At 38.9% G+C, this 16,949-nt stretch overlaps 1 protein-coding gene across 1 annotated transcript in view; it reads left to right on the forward strand.

The window, feature by feature from the left end:
• The window catches only part of LOC149318157 (sodium/hydrogen exchanger 9-like), a 410,327-nt gene extending 394,203 nt beyond the window's left edge, over window positions 1-16,124 (forward strand). Inside the window, exons 15-16 of the mRNA XM_089509098.1 lie at window positions 10,283-10,388; window positions 12,192-16,124. Of these exons, the coding sequence (XP_089365224.1) occupies window positions 10,283-10,388; window positions 12,192-12,422 (337 nt within the window). The 3' untranslated portion in view covers window positions 12,423-16,124. The remainder of the gene's footprint in view (window positions 1-10,282; window positions 10,389-12,191) is intronic.
• Window positions 16,125-16,949: the final 825 nt, after the last annotated feature.

The following is a 16,949-nucleotide window of genomic DNA, read 5'->3' on the forward strand; positions in this document are numbered from 1 at the left end:
GCAGAAACAGGATTTAAATCCACAAAAGCAGGATCATTTTCAGACGCACTGAGCATTAATCCAAAATTAACCCACACAGAAAGTGGACAAATCCCTCAAAAGCAGGATTGTTTTCAGACACATCAGGGGCATTGAGCATTCCCACACAGAAAGTGGACAAAATCAGCTGCTTTTTACTTTGGGGATTTTCCTGAAAGTAAAAAGCGGCCAATTTTATCCACTTTCTCTGCAGGTTTATGTCGGATTAATGCTCAATGCCCCTGATGTGTCTTAAAACAATTTCACTTTTGCAGGATATTCCCGGAATTTAAATCCAGTTTCTGCATGGGATTTGGGCATTTAGCCTCCCGTGTGATAAACTCCCAAGTGTTACCTTTATGACTTGCTCCAAAGTTCTCCTAACAAGAAGGGACTGTTATCAAGCACCCCATGAGCCAGGATGCATGAGTGACAGGAATAAAGTTGCTCTGTACAGCAACTATATAGATTCAAATTAAGCATATGTACCCTTTTGTTTTATTATAAGAGTATCTGGAATCACTTAATTGGTCTATTAAGTATGTGCAGGTGCTTTTCCTTCTATTGGGGCTGCACTTAACCCTATTCCATTTTCTATGAACAGCTAGAGTTGAGGCAATGCCACTATTAGTGCATATGTGTTCTCTGTAGAGCACCAAAAAGCAAAAAGGGATTAAGCCAAATTATTCTCCCTCTGTGATGTGCATGGTGGGTGGGTGGGTGGGTGTGCACGCACGCACGCACTTGTTAGTGTATGTGTGCACGAATCCATCAGTGGAGTCCCATAATGATTTGTGAGACATGAAATAGAAAGTCATTAAAAATGGCATAAAACTTTGAAACCAGTGGCTGCTTAAATCAACCACATCTCAGACACCATGTAAAAATCTTTTTGCCTTCAAGCTTTAATACTTTTTTAAACTTGCTCCAGCTACAAAGAAATTAAAGAATAGCTGCAGACAGAGGAGTGATATCTACTGTGAGGGCTACAGAGAAGGCAGAGGCCAATGGTGCAGTTACAATGGAGTAAAATGAGGCCATTGGCCACCCAAACAATTCACTCCCCTGAAACTTTCCTTCACTCCCCTAATTTCCAAGTACTTCTGTAATTAGTCTAGAGAACAGGTGACTTGAATTTAGAAATACAATGTAGATGTCCAAAACGTCACCAAGGAAACACAAATACATCAAATATAAGTGTTGTAGCAGTTGATTACTTTCACTGTCTCACTCTGCAATGCTAGAGATTTGGGGACTGAAGTGAAATTGCATTGGGAGGGCAGAATTCTTATTTGAGGGCAATCACCTCACTTTCCCCCGCTACACCCCAAGGGAAGCTCTGCACTGTGGAGACAGAAACAGGAAACACACTCTTCTCTTCCCACATTTTTCTCCTGCCAGAAGAAGAGATCAGAATGCTGTAATTCTTCTTTGGAGACTATCACACGGGGGGAAATCAGGGGATTAAAAAGACATTTTCCCCTGGAAAGTCATGCAATCATGGCAAGGATTTTTACACACATCACAATCTAAGAGGACTTATCCTGGGAAGAACCAGGAATGCTCCAGCAACAAGCCATTCACTGGGAAATCTTGGGATAAGTCCTCTTAGATCACGACATCATCTGAAAATCTTTGCTACGATCGCACTACTTTCCTGGCAAAATGTCTTTTTAATCCCCTATTTTCCCCAATGATAGTCTCCTTTGTTTGTTATTGTTTGTTATTTGTTATCTTCCAGTTATGGAGTGCATTGAGACAAGCAGCTGGAGGGATCCCTCAGGGACATCCTGACCAAAACAGAACATAGCGCCTTGATCTGGACTCCTCTTGATGCATGTAAAAATTGCATTGGCTTTTGGACGGCTGCTGTGTTGAGACAATTCCTGTTGTCTGAGGTGAGCAGAGCAGTGATTGTGCATTATAGCTATGGAACTGGTATTGCTGAATACCTCAGAAGAAGAAGCAAAATACAAGATGGTAGTATATTAGTAGAAAGGCCCAATGCATTTCAGCCAATGTATCATCTAAACAGAGATTCCCAAACAGGTTCTCCAGGTGTTTTGGACTTCAGCTCCCAGATGCTTCAGGCATTTTGGCTAATAGTCTAGGATTCTGGGGGCTAAAGTCCAAAACACCTGGAAGGCCAGAATATGAGAATCAGTGCTCTAGAGGCACCTTGAAGAAGGCTTCTAGGGCATACGGAGGCTGAAATGAACTAGGCTTTTCTTATTAAGTCACAACATTTTAAGCATCTTGAGATGCATTTCTTGCTTTTCTGTAGATCCTATTCGATGCTCCCCAGGTTTTGCTTCTTTTGAACATTTCTCAAGGGAGATATTCCAGATCAGAAAGTTCAGTTCTGCCATGCTTTTGAAGTAATGCACAATACTGCATATAGAATAGAATCCCTCAGTGATGCTGTTTGTGTGTGTGAAGCAATAAACCAATTGTGCCAATAATCAAGAGATAAGAAGCATGATGATTTCATTTATTAAAGCAATAAAAAATAGACTACAGGGAGTTAAACTTCTAAGCAGGCGAAATAATAACTAGTTGGCTGTAGAACATGGAAGTTAATCGTTTATTACAGAATAATAAAGAATTTAAGAAATTTATATGGAAAGGGGGTAAGGCGAGAATAAGATGGAATAATATAAAGGAAAAGAAGGAGAATGGAGGGTGTGCCATGCTAGATATAAAAATTTATAGATGGGCCTGCAATATGTGCTGGATACAGGATTGTATTAAACTAGAAAAAAATAAGAACCTAAAGCTAGAAGGAGCAGATCTCCGTTACGGGTGGCATGCATACCTTTGGTACAACAAAGCCTCAGTAAATAAAGATTTCTATAATAATCCAATTAGAAGAGCACTAATGGAAACGTGGAAAGTGATTAAAAATAAATTTTATTATAAAGTACCAGGATGGGTCTCAACACAAGAAGCACATGTCAAGATCTAAAAGAAAACTTTATAAAAGTTAGTAACAGATGGTACTACACACCAGCCAGATTAAAGAAAATGTTAAAAACAGAAACAGACAGATGCTGGAACTGTCAAAAGGAAAAAGGAACCATGATCCACATGTGGTGGAAATGTGAAAAAGTAAAGGGTTTTTGGGAGGAGGTACATAAAATAATACAACAAATGTTTGGCAAAAAATATAAAAAGAAACCAGAATTGTATCTATTGAACATGACGTACTTTATGAAGGCAGAGGATAAGAGAAAATTATGGAGAATTATATTATACATGATAACACTTGCCAGGATGGTTATAGCAAAATATTGGAAGTCAAAGGAAGAACTGCAAATAGATGAATGGTTATTAAAATTGAAATTAGGCAATTAGATATTCTCTCATGTACATTACAGGACAAAAAAAAAGACAAAATGGAAAAGGAATGGAAGCGAATCGTGAGGTATTGGGGGAAAAGATGGCGTTTAAATAAGAACCTGGTTCAGGAGATTGTATAAGTATGAAATAAAAAGAAAATGTGGAGCCAGGAATAGAAATATATGCAGGAAAAAGAAGGTTATATACCCTCTACAGAATAGAATTTGGAGAATACATATGGCTATACAACTAGTTATATAAAGGAATGGTTTGTAATTTGTGCTTTTCAGGAATGTAGTTGTATATGTTATTTGCAAGAAGCAAGTAGAGAAATATCTGGCAACACAGAGGAGTATTGTAAAGACAGGAAGTGAAAGAAGAACAAATTGGTTGTAGATGTATAATAATGTTTATTGAAGCTTTATAACGGATATGTAATGAAAATAATCTTTTCTTTTCCTTTTAAAATTTAATAAAGATTATGTATGGAAATAGTTTATTACAGAATGAGAGTACCCAGTCAGGTCTAGAAAATTGCCTCTACTTGAAGCCATGGCTCATCAGTAACAGCAGATTGATAGAAGGTGGTGTTTCAGTGGTCTGCCCAGATACACAAAAGAAGATGCTGAAAGGATATGTTTCCTTGGGATGCAACAAGAAAAATAATACCCCATTACTCTTTTGAAACCAGTGCTTTACATAGAAATGGAAAGCAAGCCACTTTTCTCTAGATTAATTAGGCAGACTAAAACAATAGCCTCAGGTGGTAAATGTTGTAAGGCACAGTGAAGATCAGGGTTCAAATCCTCACTCAGCCATGGAAACCCACTGGGTAACCTTGGGCAAATCACATTCTCTCAGACTCTGAGAAAGCCAAAGGCAAACCCCCACTGGATATATCATCCCAAGAAAACTCTGCAATAGGTTTGCCTTAAGTTGTCATTAAGTCTGAAAATTCCTGAAAGGTACACCTCAACAACAACAAGAGCAAAGAGGAGGAGAAAGAGGGCTAGCCATGGCAAGCAGTGAGACAATTCACTGCTAGATTAGATTAGATTAGATTAGATTAGATTTCAGTCTTTTATTTCATCAGTGTAGTGTTTCTGATAATTGTGAAATTAGTTAAAATGAACTTCACCAGAACTTAGGATATGTGTCAAGTAACAGTGGCCCGTTACAAACGGACAGGAAAGTACACGCAGAGCGCGTACTAGGGTTAGAAAGGGGTGGTGCTTCCCACCCCCCTAACCCTAGTGCTCGCTCTGCGCGCACAAAATAGCAGCGGCCGTTCCACATGGCCGCCGCCATGAGGACGTCACGACCCCACCGCCTCTATATGGGGCGGAGCGGACATGATGTCCTCGCTCCGCACCAGGGCGCTTAGTGCGCTCTTAGCATGGAGCAGGAAGGAGCTCCGTTTCGGAGCTCCTTCCTGATTTGGTCTGCTGGATGCAGCCTTCACACGGCTGCGCCCAGCGGACCAAAGGAGAAAGGGGCCAAGCGGCCCCTTTCTCCTCCTCCCTGCCACCGCGAGGTGTCCTTGGGGCTTGAAGCCCCAAGGACACCCCTTTCCAGGCTGCAGGGAAGGGGCCTTTTGCCACTTCCCCGCAGCCTGAAAAGTGGCAGATCGGGGCCTCAGCGGCTGCCGCTCTGGACACTGAGGCCCCGATACAGCGGGGAAAGGGGCGGGTGCAGCCCACCCCAAACGGGCGGTCTGTAACCCGCCAATAAGATTTTCCTTCGCTTTGACTATATTTTGCCCTTAATGCAGAATTGTGGCCAGGCTCTATAGGAATATTTTAGCAATGCTAAAATGCTTACAGGCAGACAGCTTTCCAACTTCTTACTTGAAGTTCAGCTATTCATATCACAAGGATGGTCTATCAAAGATTTCTCCTCATCAGTAATTGATTTGGGAGTTTGGTTGCTCTTACTTTGAAGACCACAAGCAAAATTATTTGGCTTTATACCTTATTTATTATCCTTTTCATATCTTGCTAAAGAATATTATCAACACAAAAAAATATTTTTTAATGTAACAAAAAATTGCTAACATCTTGTATACAAGAGAAACGGTATCATGAGAAAGTTGTGAAGGATATATAATTTACAAGTGAACTTGGCAAGAATCATTTTCGGAAGAGATGAGGATGATATAATTGCTCAAGATGCACAGATTTTCTTGTATTCCTATAAATCACTTTTGGATAAAAAGATTGGAAAGACAGGTGCAAAACAATAGCATAAGCCTGCTTCTAGTGTATTTACATAATTTCATATAAAAGAGCACTGAAGTGTGAAGTGTAAAACGAATGTGTTGAATTCTGAGAAAAAGCATATTATGGGGAACAACTTAACACTCATTCCCTAGCTATAAAGTTACTTAACATTTCATGAAATACATTTGCTGTCTGACAGGGAAAGAGGGTGTTTGATTTGATTTGTAAAATGCTGAGTGGGCCCTCAGATGGAAGCAGAGGATCTGTGACAACTACTAGCCATTTGCTTCTTTTATGCAAAACATTGCATGCAGCTGCATCTTGAATAGTTTACTATTGTCTATGGGGCACCTTTGAGAGGGGGCATCACAGATGTTAGATCAAAACAGCTGTACACATCCTCTGACTAGATTCCCTTCTCTTTTCTAATAACATTCCTGCATAAAGTCCTGGGCTTGACATGTTCCCAGCATTGATTGGTATTCCAGGCATGTTGACAATGGCATGCTAGGTTTTGCTAAACAAGTAACAGCCCAAATATGTGCATATTCAGCACTCAGCAGCTGTAGCAGCAAGGAGTACTTCTGCCCATGGGTTGGAAATGTTACTTGTTTGGACTACAACTGCCAGAATGGCAGTTACGTGTTTGGGCTACAATCAGCTACCATATTCAGTGTCTGTGCTGGTCAGTGGACTCTGGGAATTGTACTCCCAAAAGGTAACTTTTCCCAGCTCTACTTGCACCTTGCGTATTGCCATCAGCTGATCAGTAGGCAACCATAGAATAGTTGTGGCTAGTGGATAGCAATAGCAGCAATAGCAGCTTCATTTATATACCACTTCATACCACTCTAAGTAATCTCTAAGTGGTTTACAATTGTAAGCTACTTGTCCCCATCAAGCTGGATACTCATTTTAGTGACCTCGGAAGGATGCAAGCCAGAGTCGAGCCTGAGCTCTGGCTGGTACTGAACTTGTAACCTTGTAGTTTGTGAGTGAGTGGCTGCAGTACAGGATTTAATCACTGCACCACCAGGGCTCCTAGTGGATGCACCCATATTCTATATGCAGAGGGTTTCCACTCAAAAACCTAATAGCTTTGGTTAAAGATCTTAGATTACTGGGATAGAAAAATTCTCTGCCAAGGAGCATGCTATAGTTGAGTCAGACAATTACATCCCACAGTTATCTGATACAGAGCAACCACCCTGTGAAACTCACTTCCATTGTAGATTTTCAAAGCATGCTGAAGACTTTCTTTTCCCACAAAGCCTCTTTTATTACAGGTTAGAACCTTTGGAATGTATAGGTTTTTCAAAATATATATTCTTATTGATATTAAGAAGGGTATGGACAAACTGGATCATGTCTAGAGGTGTGTAACCAAGAGATGTCTGGAAAGGGAATCCTGTGAAAAACAGTTGAAAGGAGCTGGATGTGTTTAACCTGAAAAAAGAGAAGGTTGATGGAAGATCATAGCTGTCTTCAAATATCTGCAGAAGTGTCACAAAGAAGATTCTCTGTTGCTGCAGAAGACGAGACAAGAACTACCAGGGAAAAATTGTAAGGGATTTCAACCAAACATTAGAAGATTTTTTTAAGATTATAAGTTGTTTAAAGGTGAAATAGATTGCCTTAGGAGATGGTAGGATCACCTTCATTGGTGATATTTAAGTGATATTTAAACAGAAGCTGAGTGGTCCTCTGCTGAAGATTCTGTAGTTGCATCCTGAATTATAAATTGCATTGGATAAGATGACCTCCAATGTCTTTCCTAACCCTGTCCTACTTCTGGATTTGATTTTCTGTTGTCCTTATTTCCTTGCTTTATGGTACTTTAACCAGATTTTATTTTATTTTTGTAAGAGGCATTGATAGCCAATTTGGCTCAGAATAAAAACAGAAGAAATACATAGAAAGAAATGACAAGCCATGACAGAGAAAAATCAAACTCCATAGGTAGGACTTTGATATCACCTTGAATTCTTCAATTGCTATGCCTTTCAGAATTGGTAAGAGCTTAGGAAAGTTAGTTTTTGAATAAAAATTGCAGAATCCCTGGCTGGGAGATTGTGGGAGCTGTAGACTAAGAAGGCAGTGTTTCTATGTTCTGTTAGTAGTGAACATATTCAGTCACAAATAGTGACTTGTACATAAAGCTGTATGTAAATCTTCAGCAAAGGCTCTTTATTTAAAAGGAAGAAGAGAAGACTGTGATGGGAGAGAAAAAGGATAATACATTTTCATTGGTAGGAATGATTTGTCTTTATTTGAGGTAAGACTGACTATGATAAATAGTGGGTGCAGCTTTTTTTGGGGAGGAAACAACCTCAATTGTTCTACTGCTGCAGTTGACGATGGACAGCAATTAGTGCTCCAGCAGGCTGCCTTATTCCCTCCATAATAAGAGGTTCATCTCTTTTTTCCAACAATACCTCTGGAATGATGCTGTGAGATGGCATACCTTCTTTCCAACTGAAGCATTGTGGGTAAACATGACAAGGAAGCCTACTGGGTCACTGAATACATCTCTGTCACCACTTGCAGTGAGGAAGCAATTAAATTGTTTCAAAAAGAGAATAACAACAAGTAGAAGCAGCTGGCAGCACTACTCAGCTTTTTTAGAATGTGTCCTGTCCCCCAGTTGCCAAGAACTTGCTGAACTGCTGTCCCACTTTTGCTGCCTACAAATGAACCCATAAACATGGAACATCATTTTCAGTTCAGCATTGCCATTCCATATGTAGATGAGCTTTACACAGCTTCCTGCATCTTCACACAGCAATTTAATAGTCATTTCACATGCAGCCATACATGTATTTCTGAACTGCCCCAAAATGTGGACTGAGTGATGACAGAGAAGTTGATCTCTATTAGAGATGCATGACAAATTCACATTGCTGAAGGTTTTGTGGACCAAGTGGCAAGAGGTGATCTTGATCAGAAAAAAGTACATTTATACATTTTGGGTTTTAGGGGGGAGAAAGCCACAACTTTATTGCTTGCAGCTGTTGCTTTGTTGGCTTGGCATGAAGCACAGATCCAGAAATCAGACAACCCACTTGCTATCTCATATGCCAGCCCCCTGACCTGGTTTCTGGAGAGCAGCTAAAGAGTGACAGCTGTGGAATTCATGTAGGCACATGGACACTGTGGTTCCCTGTCACCTGAGGGTGTGACAGAGCTTTCATGCCTCTGAGGTCAACCTATTTTCCTGCACCCCCAGGTCTCTTATTGAGATCCCCTACCCAAAAATAAAAGGCTCCCAGGCCCTGATTTCCACAAAAATCAGGGCAGGGAACCATCTCATTATAAAGATTGTATGTACAGCACTGTGTAAATTTATAGCGCTTTATAAATAAAGGTTAATAATAATAATAATCATGGCCCTGCCACACTGCCTAAAGTTGTGACAAAATACATATGCCAGGTGAGCTCCAGGAAAGCACTTATATCTTCCCTGGGAGGACTGGAAAGAGACTTGCAACCACAAAATCCATTATAGGCAAGTCGTCACACACATACACACTACTTGACAGATCCCCCAGCAGCCTATGAAAACTGCAAGGGCTCCTGTGAAGAAGACCCAAGCACTGAGGGAGAAAATGGTGAACACTCCTTGCCATGCCTACAAATGGACTTCTTTGAGTATGTCTGCAGCCCAGCTTTTGTTAGTTTTTTTAAGCAGAACTACCTGATTTGCCTTTCCTGGAAACAGGGGAGACCCAAACACACTTTGTATTCAGAAATCTTTCTGGACTTCCCATGCTTAACATAAAACAAAAATACATTTGAGAGCATATGCATATGTTTTAAATGGACAAAGAAAAAAATGCACATTTCTAAAACTACACAAATACATTTTACTCAAGAGGTATGTAGATCCAAAAATGTGTACAATTGTAAAATAAGTACAATACATAAACTTCAGTAAAGTGTGGATAAAAATATGTATGCTTTTCTATAAAAACTTGTGAAATAGTAGGGTAGACTATGCTTTCCATTGAAAAATTACAACTTTAATGAGCCTTGAGAAATCTGTCTATCTTAATTATTATGCATCAATAAGCTAACTGGCCATAGTCATTGTAATTGTTTGTTCCAGAAGAGACTTTTAAATTTGTAATAACTACTTAGTTTGTATTTTTTTATTACTTGCATATTGATCATTATATCCTAATGAGTTACCTTACATATTTAAATATATCTACACTTTTAGAAATATCATGAAATGAAACACATATACAGTCACACAATTTTCCAACAGAAGAATGGACTCAAACCCCCGTTATATTTTGATACTGTATTTCTCTGTACTAATGATGATGAACAAACATATGGGATATCTTTGAAAACACTGTCTTTGCACAGAAACACATGAATGTGTTTCCATTGTTCAAATTTTGAAAACCACACTGATAAAGATTAGCAATGGATTTTGTTAAAGCAATTTCTTTTTGTTAAGGCTATTAATTAATCATATTTACAGGCAAAGCAGATTTATGAAATAGAGCTGAAAAGATGTTCCCGTTGTTACTCACAATCTAGTCAGAGGATGTGTACAGCAAGCTATCTGGGTGTATTGTTTTGATCTAACAAAGATAGACTAACACACTATTGTCCTTGTTTTCATTTTGTTGAACGTAAATGTTCCAACAGTAGCCAATGTGATTGATGCATCTTATAGTCCTTAACAGATTTTTCAGATATTTAAAGCCCATTCTCACCCATACTGGGCCGCCACTTACGACAACCTTACCAAGCTGGTGTAATCCTGTGGCCAGATTGCTAACTAGTCCTAGAGCATATGTGGTAAGTGTACAAATGGTTAAGAATGTGAATGGGCCATAAACCAAGAGAGTATATTTAACCACTAGTTTGGAGTCCAAATATGCATATTAAGGTGTTTTCCTCCAAGGGGGTACCATGTCAATCTGTATTACAGCAAAATAAGAAAAATTAATGTTTACTTTAAGACTAACAGGTTTATTATAACATGGGTTTTTGTGGATTACAAGCCACTTCATCAGATATTCTTCATTTTACAGATTGTGGTATTTCACAATGTACTTAGTGGGTAGGGGGGGGGGGGTTGTATCAGAGTCTAATTGGATGCAAAAAAAGCAATTAGATTTTTAACAGTGATGATTAACAAAACTGCTGGTTATAACAAAAACTTCCTAGCTGCAAGAAAGACTGTTAACACGTATTATCAAATGTAACAGAAGAGTTCTGCACATAGAACCCCACAATAGCCCTTCAGTCATCACTCCCAGTACCCACCATTGCACCATAATAGTATACCCCCAGCTATTCCATTGCTGAGGGAGAGGGGGTTGGAGAAGCATTGGGCCATAGCCAGACAGACTGAGGGCATCTTCTGCTGAAATCCATTGGAGTCCTCCTGAGGTCTCAGCAGATGATGTCAACACTCTGTCTCAACTACATCTCCAATCCAATCCACTCTCAGCCAGCAACAGAACAGCCACAGGAAGCGGAGGGTAGGCTATTACAGAGCAATGGCAAGTCCATGGGGGAGCTTTGGATGTTGCAGAGGGAGAAAGAGAATACTAACCTCCACAGTGACTTTTAAAAAAAACAGATACAAGCATGAGGTGTACTTACACTTACATACAGTGGGCCCTTGTTATCAGCTAGGGTTTGGTTCCAGGATCTGCCTTGGATAACAAAATCCGTGGATGTTCAAGTCCCATTAAATATAAAGGCATAGCAAAATGGTGTCCATTATATAAAATGAAAAATCAAGGTTCGCTATTGGGAATTTGTACTTTTTTTTTTAATATTTTCAAGCCGTGGATGCTTGAATCTGTGGATAAAAAAATTCATGGATAAGGAGGGTCAGCTGTAAATCATTAATGCTGGACTTGGGCTGGAATCCTGTTAATTCCAACTAAAACAGACCCACTGGATCAGTTGTTGAATGGTGAGCCAACATGTAGGCAATGGCTTTATTCTATTCAAGACTGGCAATAGGATTTAGGCAGTGATATGATAAGAATCTGATACAAACATCTGCCCAACAATTATGTCTTGGATCCTGAGCTCCATATATGGAAGCTTCCATGTCAGTGGGACAATAAATCTCTTCCAGATGTTATTATGAATGTGATATTACCTACCCAAGAAGTTCAACTTATTTTGGAAATTGTTCCTTTAAAGTTGGTGAATCCAGCATACCAAATGCCATGGGTTTTTATGTGCCCATAAAGATCCTGCAAGCTCCCCTAACTAGAAAAGGCAACTTAAAATGAGAATCTCTCAGGCCATAGTTCAAGAAATCACTTTGGCATGCCCAAGAGGTTTCTAACAATATTAAATGTTGTCTTAACCATGAAGACAACAATACATAATTGTCTCACTTAGTCTCAAAGATGCTGCAAGATCCCATTGCATACAGTACAACAACACATAGTTTAATACATAGACTGCTTTTCTGCCAATGTAATGTGAACTGGCAATAGTCGATATAAAGGAATTCAATAAAGCATGCAAATTAAATCAAGTTCAACCTGGTTTCTATAGAACAACACAATGAAGTTTTTCTGGCATTGATATGTACGTTTTTCTTTCTTTTTTCTTTTATAAAACATCTAGGAGCAACTGAAGGATGATGATGCTGATTTTATTGTCAGTAATGATGAACTGACTCAGAATTATGTAGCCTCAGATCTTTCACCCATGCCACCACAAAGCAAAACAGAGCTCCCCCATGCTGGAAGCAAAGAAAATATATATGAAGGAGATCTTGGCTTAGGAGGGTATGAACTCCAATCTGAACCTGCTCCAAGCCAATCCCAGTTGGTTCCTCACCCTGTAGTCCAGTAAAAATGTATATCATAAGCATGAGGAAGAGCATGCAGAGTTAGCAAGAAGCTTGAAAATATATTAAGGGCATCAACTGAAAAGAAGCGAAACCTTACTGAATCTATCCCTGGAGCCTGAAGGAATGAGAATTTATTACCATCCCATATATATAATACAGTTACATTTAATTTTTTCTGACGGTGGCAATTTTTAATAATGGAATCAAAGGCACTATCCCTCTGCTTCTGAGACATTATATATGCACTTCTGGTCTCTGATCATGCTTCATCGTCTGCATTTCTATCTCACATACATACAAAGGCCTTTGTATATTATTCTTCTAATTAATTCAAGAGAGAGGGAAGGATGGGAATTTAGTGAACTTGTACATGCTCCAAAGATCACAGACACTGTGACACTGTTCTCCTCTTGCCATCATGCCTTCTTATGGGGCAAAGTGGACAGGGCTTTTGGACAAGATTACTTTTCTCATTGTCTAGTTGCAAAGCTTCCCAAGCCTTTCTGGCAGTAGCAGTTTGCCAGGAAAGGGGTTAATAATGCAGCACATAAAACTGGGCATTGATATACAAGCTACTAAAGTCTAAACAGATCAATAACAGGAGTGTTCTTGTTGTTGGTGTTGTTGTTTTTACTGAGCAAGGTTGCCAGTATAGATAGCAATTATGCTTTCTTCCCCAACCCATTTGTTGTTGCTTTTGTGTGTCTTCTGTAATACATTAATAACCCAAAGTCTATGTATTAGCTAGAAGAAATCATTTATCAGATTCCCTGATGAAATCCAGGGTGAGAAGGAGACTTAATAAACATATCTATAACATTTTAAAAAATAATGTGTGCAAAAAAAAAATTATATTATTGAGTTTTAAATCATGCAGTAAGAAATAAGTCCTAGACACATGGCCACTCCGCAGATAGCATGGAATAAAAGTCACCTGAATCATCCATCATGGACTTCATTATTGCTCAAATCCATGTGCTAGTGAAGTTTGTGATGGTGCTCCAAAGAATTTTATTGCCTACTTGCTTATTGCACAATACAATAGGGATGCAGAAGAGATGTGGGAAAGTACTATCATGGACTTGTTAAATAAATGTTGTGGGGGAAAACTACTGGATGGTAGTTAAGAGGTTCAGACTGGACATCTGTTTCCAGACTGTTTCTTGCAGTCTTTTTCACTGTCACAGCAAGTGCTTTCTACGGAATCTATTATTCCATCTAATTCAGCACTAACTGGTGATGGCTTTTCCATGCTTTAGATCTGCCTAAAGGTGGCAGGGATTGAACCTCACACCTTCAGTATGCATTACATTTGTTCTACTACTAAGATATGGAGCCCCACTAACTATGCCACACATCATATTCTCCGCTTAAGAAATAAGAGCATGGGTTCCTGGCAGCTGTACAGCCAGACATATCAGGAACTGATGCCCAGGGAGAGAGGTCATCCAGATGACAGAACTATCAAACTGTGACACAGTTTTTCACTTCTCTATGGGTGCTGTTGTTCACCATGTGTTCCATTTGTTTGCTATTTATTCCAATTTTAGAAAAACATCTACTAGTGTTTGTCTCCTCTGGATATGTCATTTTATTGCCAACCTGGTTGTTCTCACTATATTCCTCTCCTCCACTGCCATATATAACCAGTCATACCTTATTTCATATCCATATTGTTTACTCTGTTATATTATTTTAGCTTATATAGCATATGTATACAATTTCTCCAAAATTTACCTTTTGTACTGGGTGAGTGGACAGAAACAGAGGAAATTAAGAAGTTCCAGTCATGTCCCACCTACTGGTAGGGATCAGAAAGCTGTCAGTTTCCCTTTTTCTCATAAGTTCTTTGTCTGTTCAGTCTGAAGAAATTTAATAAATTTGGGTTGCTGGGCTTTTTTAAAAAGAAATATAAAATTATCCACATTTGCATTAGCCATGTTCAACAGGTACAGCTATTCCCAGTATAAAAAAGACTACATTGTACCCATCTATTCATTGCTGTTGTGTATCATCAAGTCATTTCCAATTGATGATGGCCCTAAGGGGTTTTCTGGCAAAGATTTGTTCAGAGAGGATTTGCCATTGCCTTCCTCTGAGGTTAAGAGGGTGTGAGTCACCAAGATCACTCAGTGGATTTCCATGGCAGAACAGGGATTTGAACACTGGTCTCCAGAGCCATCATCCAACATTCAAATCATTGCACCATGCTAGCTCTTATACTTACCTGTACGTAAGTATTAAAGATGGGAGATGATCTCTTAGGAAAAAGAGGTACTAACATAGAGGTTAAAACCTGAATCTTTCATTATTAAGCATTCAAAACCTTGAGTGTGGATGAACAAAAAGGGGGTGGAAATGCACAGTTTGGTATACTCTTACAAAAACCAACTGAAATATTGGCTACCTTTCTACTTGGGACTTACATCTTCATAATTGGCGTAAACGTATGCAAAACTGAATTGAATGGTTTTGCAATATCCATATTCACATAGATGATGTTGTGATATTATAATGCACAGGCATCTGTTACATAACAGAGTGACTGATACACCATGGCCCAATGTGCAATGCACACTGATGCATCAGTGTGCATGTGGATACTGATTAGAAAGTGCCAGAGCACAGCAGGAGCACCTAATACCCATTGCAGCATTGTTGCCAGTGTCTGGATGAGCATCTTCACAATTCACTAACAGGGTTTTGTTGGATTTCTGAAACATAACTACAGAGTCATAAAGTTACAAAAGAAAGAGTGCGATGCAGAATCTTGTCCAAAAAATTTATCCACCCATATCTATAGGTAATAGTCCTCCTCCTTCCAATTTATGTACATTTTGTGAAGTCGAAGGCTTTCATGGCCGGCATCCATGTTTTTTTTGTGGGTTTTTTGGACTACGTAGCCGTGTTCTAGACAATTTTCTTCTTGACGTTTCGCCAGCATCTGTGGCTGGCATCTTCATGTACATTTTGTACATTTTGATGGTAACTATTTTCAGTACAAATAGTTTTCATAGGTTAGCTCTTGATGTTGTCTCAAATACATGTCCAAGTAGCTGGCCCACCTGCATGACAACCCTCTTATTCTCTGACACACATCTGGAAACACAAAAATTGACACCAGTTCAACAGGTTTATTTGTGTAGTGGTTGTTTTGTGTTTTCCCATTTACATTTATAAACCACCCTGAGGGTGCACTATATTTTAAGGTTAAATAATTAAGTACATTATCTGTCCCATGGAAAAGAGACCTCATGTGCTTTCTCATGGTATCACTACATTTTTCTGCGCATGAACTATGCATGCCACTCCAGTATGAAAATCTGTACATTACTAGTGCACTTCAGGGGAGACAAATGGCCACACCCCAGCATCCCCAAAGATATTCCATGCAGATCTTTAGTAACATGGGGACACAACCTAACACTAGAAAATCAGTACACTTAATAAAAGCTAACTCAATGATTAGTGTTTCTTTTCCTCAACTCAGGTATGCAGCCTCCAATTGCTTGATGCATAATTATGAAGTAGTTATTTCTTTATAATTTAAGTCATAAGAAGGTGGATTTTATTAAATAGAAAGCTTATGAAACTCATAACTTTAGACAACATCTGAAATCACTATGAATAAATGTCAAGCCATCTTGATGAAACTGTGAATGATTGTAAAGTAAAATGTATTTTGTTCCCATGACATGTTGAAATAGCTACAGAATATAATCAAATTTTAATCTTGTTTTTCCAAGTATAATTAACTGAATGTACTACTGCAGCAACTGTTTCATGTATAAAATGAAAACAAGAACCCCAAGATCAGAAGCTGAAATGTGTTTTTATTTCATTTCTTCCAAAAACATGAATCAGTTTGCTTCAGAAGATCTTAGTCTCCCTAAGGAAACATGTGTTTTAGTTCTAGTGATACCTGACACTGAAGAAAAGAAGTTGTCAATTTATAAATTCTGGGCATGCCATGCCTAACTGCATTATAGAATCATAGAATCAAAGAGTTGGAAAAGACTACAATGGCCATCCAGTCCAACCCACTGCCATGCGGGAACTCACACTCAAAGCATCCCTGACAGATGGCCATCCAGCCCCTGCTTAAAGATCTCAAAAGAAGGAGACTCCACCACTCTCTGAAGGAGTGTGTTCCACTGTCAAACAGCCCTTACTGTCAGACTTTGGAAGGGCTTTGCATGTCCCTTTTCTTTCCCATGGGGGAGGAGGGAAACAATGAGTAAACACTACTTGTTATTTTTTAAAAAGATAACAGTGTTACTAGTAACTGTGTCACTTTTCAAACAGAATGTGGTTCTGTCTTGTTATCCCAAAAGGTAGTACATTACAACTAATTTAATATTACTTTCAAGCTCTGGATCTATGTGCTCAGTAGGGAAATCTGATGGCAATAAATGAAACATAGTTCTACTCCATTCAATTAGATATTTTTTAAAAAAAAATCTGTTTTTGCAAAAAACATATATTTTAAAATTAATTTCTTCTGACCACATGAATAGATATCGTTGTCA

Source organism: Sceloporus occidentalis, unplaced genomic scaffold, assembly GCF_023333645.1.
Source record: "Sceloporus occidentalis isolate IW3139 unplaced genomic scaffold, rSceOcc1.0.p SCAF_2, whole genome shotgun sequence".
Taxonomy (NCBI): Eukaryota; Metazoa; Chordata; class Lepidosauria; order Squamata; family Phrynosomatidae; genus Sceloporus; species Sceloporus occidentalis.